Source organism: Lactuca sativa, chromosome 7 (genome assembly GCF_002870075.4).
Source record: "Lactuca sativa cultivar Salinas chromosome 7, Lsat_Salinas_v11, whole genome shotgun sequence".
NCBI lineage: Eukaryota > Viridiplantae > Streptophyta > Magnoliopsida > Asterales > Asteraceae > Lactuca > Lactuca sativa.
Genome location: NC_056629.2, coordinates 138,546,089 through 138,550,412, shown reverse-complemented (window position 1 = coordinate 138,550,412; position 4,324 = coordinate 138,546,089). Strand labels below are relative to the sequence as shown.

At 32.1% G+C, this 4,324-nt stretch overlaps 1 protein-coding gene across 1 annotated transcript; it reads right to left on the bottom strand.

Moving 5' to 3' along the window:
- Window positions 1-248: 248 nt before the first annotated feature.
- Window positions 249-4,025, bottom strand: LOC111913656 (serine/threonine-protein kinase SRK2A). Its single transcript, XM_023909378.3, has 10 exons — window positions 3,605-4,025; window positions 3,373-3,495; window positions 3,061-3,135; window positions 2,789-2,890; window positions 2,517-2,570; window positions 2,310-2,402; window positions 2,146-2,238; window positions 1,925-2,029; window positions 1,747-1,845; window positions 249-856 (listed from the first exon to the last, which is right to left on the bottom strand). The coding sequence occupies exons 2-10, from the start codon at window positions 3,490-3,492 to the stop codon at window positions 533-535; spliced, it is 1,065 nt and encodes a 354-aa protein (XP_023765146.1). The 5' UTR covers window positions 3,493-3,495; window positions 3,605-4,025; the 3' UTR covers window positions 249-532.
- Window positions 4,026-4,324: the final 299 nt, after the last annotated feature.

Below are 4,324 nucleotides of genomic sequence, written 5' to 3'. Positions count from 1 at the left end.
CGCAAATTGCAAACGTTTTGGTTTCGAAAAAACAAACAACACCTTAATATTACTTATCATCACCACCTATCCCTTTGCTCCCTAACTCTAATTCTTTTGATTATTCCTTTAAACTTACTATGAATTTTGTATGTGGGCATATGATTTACATTTTACATAATATATGTGTTTCGAGCTTAAAAATTGATAGAAGAATAACTCTTTCACATAAAAGATCATTCTAGTAATGACTTATCATGCAATGAAAGTTACACATTACAACCTTAAAACAATATAATATCAAACATTTTACAAACACAAATAACTTCAACAACAAATCTAAATTTAATTACCACAAGAACCGACATTCCCGGCTTCCAACAAAACAAAAAAAAACCAACGACCCAAACCAAGATTCAAGTATACAATGCCATCAACACACCTAAATATTGGCCACATGCAATAGAGGTTTACATACTTCAATTATTAAGCTCCCCTTTTAAGTAAAACTGGCTTTTTACACAAACCCAAAACATAAAACAAAAAACTCTTTTTAAGAAAGACAAACTTCACCACTTTGATGAGCTTCTTTCACCCTTTTATCATACTCATCTTCATCATCTTCAGCTTCCTTTTCCCCTGTTTCTTTATCATCATCATCTTCTTCATCTTGACCCCATCCAAACCCTCCAATGGAACGCGAAGCTGCAGGAGGAGATCTTGCTTCTTCCACAATTTTCATGATTTCCTCTACACTTTGTGGTGAAAATGTCGGGTTTTCCTTTCTGTAATAAACAGCTTGAGCTGCTTCAGTTAATTCCCTTGGCAGATTCTTCAGAAACCATGGGTGGCTTTTGATTTCTTTTAGGCTAATTCTCTACACAATATGAAAAAAAAAAATCGAATTTGTAATGTAATCAATAAATTCAAGCATCTATCAACTTTCTTTGGGAAAAGATACATAAACCGCAAAACCAAGGACTTAATGAATAAAATAAATCGAAATGGGGGGCAAAATAGTCATTTTACAAGGACTTAAAAGAATCTATTTCACAATGTCGAATGGAGGGACCAAATTAATGAAACCCTGTTACAAAAGTAAATAAAAAAGGCCTTTTTGGACCCAAACTAACAAAAGGCAAACCACAGGGACTATTTTTGCACTTTTTACAAATCTAATTATAATTAATTGCTTAGTGGCTAATTTATAAAATGGTGTGTTTTTCTGTATTTTTCCCTGGTATCAAAACCGAGTAAATGGGAAAATGTTTTCTTTTAATACAGTCAAGAATAGTATAATGATTTAATCGCTACAGAAAACTAAATAATTGACTAAAAGATATAATGATGAAAGTACACGTGTCTTTTTTTTTGCCCTTTTATTTAGGGGAAAAGGTGGAGACTATAGTAGCATATTTGTCATATTTGTTTTGTAGGCCTCATTAACAAGAATATATATCAATACAGGATCCACATAATTGAACATAAAGATTTTCACCAAATGAAAATAAAGACTTTATCATAAAATACAAAACTATTTCATCCTTGTTAAATAGAGAAAGGTTACAACTTGGATGTTGACTAATCATCCATCTTTGACTTTTCAATGTGAACAAACAAAAGCTAGCAGTTATGTGTTGACTTGTAATTACACATTCATAATATGTAATTATGCCAAAAGTTCATGTTAGGTTGCCTTTAACATATGATTTAATTTTCTCAAATATTTTAAAAAAAAATCAATTAAAAAAAAAAGTAAATACATACCCTAGAAGCACCAGCAACAAATATCCGAGAAAGAAGGTGCCTACAGTCTTGAGATATGTGAACATAGTCTGGGATCTTATATTGCACAGCCATTATTCGCTACAAAAAAAAAACAATAATAATAATCAAAAGTCAAAGTCAACACAATGGTTTTAAAGAAAAAAGTCAACTGTCTTACTTGAATAGTCTTCCTAAAGTTTTTAGGGTCTTCTTGATCTTCAAAAGGGTATGCTCCCACAAGCATCACATAAAGTGTCACTCCACAAGACCAAACATCAGCCAACTGAATCAACACAAATCAACATTTGCCAAAAAGATACATATATTCATATAAATTAATCAAAATAATTTTCTGATTATATAAAACAACTTATTATTATTATTATTTTTTATTATTACCTTTCCATCATATTCTCTACGGGATAGAACCTCAGGGGCAATGTAAGCAGGAGTTCCAACTGTGGATTTAGGTCTTGAGTGAAGCAGGGATGACTACACAAAGTAAGATTATTAATATCTTGATTAATATTTACAATTTCAACCCTTGAGAAATAATGAAACACCTTTGAGTAGCCAAAATCACAAATTTTCAAGCGGGGTGCAGGGCTTCCATCTAAAAGAGTGTTCTCAAGCTTCAAGTCTCTATGGCATATTTGCTTCACAAGATTCATATTATATTATTATTATTATTAAAATTCAATAAATAAAAGATGTATAATCAATAATGTATTTGTCATGTTAGAGTTCATCTTTTAAAAAGTCACTTTTACCATGAAATGACAGTAGTGAACTCCTGATATAAGCTGCTGGAAGAAGTATCTAGCCTGAAAAATTGACAAATAGCATCAATAAACAGAACATGTTATACTGTGTTATACTGTGTTTTGCGTGCATTAGAACAAAACATGTTATATTGTGTTTTGCGTGCATTAGACTGATGTTAGTGGGACAAAAACTGCAGCTTTTTGTCTTTTTTGTCAGGGATTAGCTGTCAACCTCTCATTTGTGCAAAGGACAAAAATAGCCCTAGAATAATTTAAACCTCATCTTCGCTGAATCTTCCAGCATTGCAAATCCTATCAAAAAGCTCCCCTCCTGCAGCATACTCCATTACAATAGCAAGATGGGTGGGTGTCAACACCACCTATAGAAACATCACCATGATTATAAAGCTTATTTGCAACTTTTGGGGCATCTTTTATTAGAAGAAATTGACATTTGGTCAAATTGACAAGACAGATGAATCTTGTTGATCAAAATTAATAAGATTAATGATTTGTAATGGTGGATATCGATGTGAAGAAAGCTACTTGCCTCTCTAAACCGAATTATATTTGGGTGTCGAAGAGATCTGTGATTTATGATCTCTCGTGCAACATTTTCATCAATCTACAACCAAAAAAGATATATATGGTTAGATACCTTCTTGAAATTAAAGTAAAACATAAACAAATGACTACAAAATTGGATGCGTAATCAAGTGGGAATTATATATGATTTAAGGCAATCAGAAACTGAGAAAGAATTTCTGTTTGAACAATTCTAACTTGCAAAACAAACCAATTAGAATAAAACAAGATTAATTTATAATATAATATTAAAGATATGAGGAAAATCGTATTATACCTTATGCCCTCTTTCTATATATTTCATAGCAACAAGCTCTTTGGTGACCTTGTTCCTCATCAACCTTGCAACGCCAAAATTCCCAGATCCTATATCCTTCACAAGCTCGTACTTGTCCATTTTCTATGATTTTAAATCATCGAGACATCATAAGAGATTTTGTTACGATTAAAAACGCAATGTTTGGTTATCATTTCAAAACTGCTTAAACCTAAATTCAATCGGAGCTTACCTCAATGTTCTTCCGAAAATAGAAAGCCCAGAGAAAAATTCGATCAAAATGGGGGGCTTCGTGATTCGAATCAAATTTTGAACTTTTAATACAGAACAATTGAGCTTCAATTCATTGTTATCCTAGACCATAAAAACCGGAAACCCTAATCTCCTGGATAACAATCGGTGCAATTGGAATAGATTTGTGTATTTATCCAAATATTTGATATGGGTTTTGGTGTAAAAGGATGAATTTAGTGATAAGTATGTGGGATTGCGGATGATTATTAAGAGAAAGGATTATGAAAGAACATGCAAACCGATTGCAAGAGAGAGAAGTGCGTGCGTTTTGTGCATCTATGGAATCTGTAGGAGAGAGAGATTCTAAAGAAATCAGGGATTGTTTATGGATTGGAGAGAGAATATCTAAAAATAGACTGAAGTTTCCTGGAAAGAGAGGGAACGACAGGGATAGGGTTGAAGACAAATTACCAGGGGGTAGAATAATAAAATCGTAGTTTTTGAAGGGTTGAAATTGACATGTTAATCAACTTTTGTGCACAAGCCCTCCAAACAATAAATTAGAGGCAAAATGTCCATACAAATTAATCATTTTTTTAAATGTCCCTTGTGTTTTTTTGTGTGTTTTTTTAAGGCATGAAACATCCTAGAATATAATATAAAGCAAATTTTTCATCTTTATTTAAAGCAAAACCAACCAAATACAATTTCATCAAAA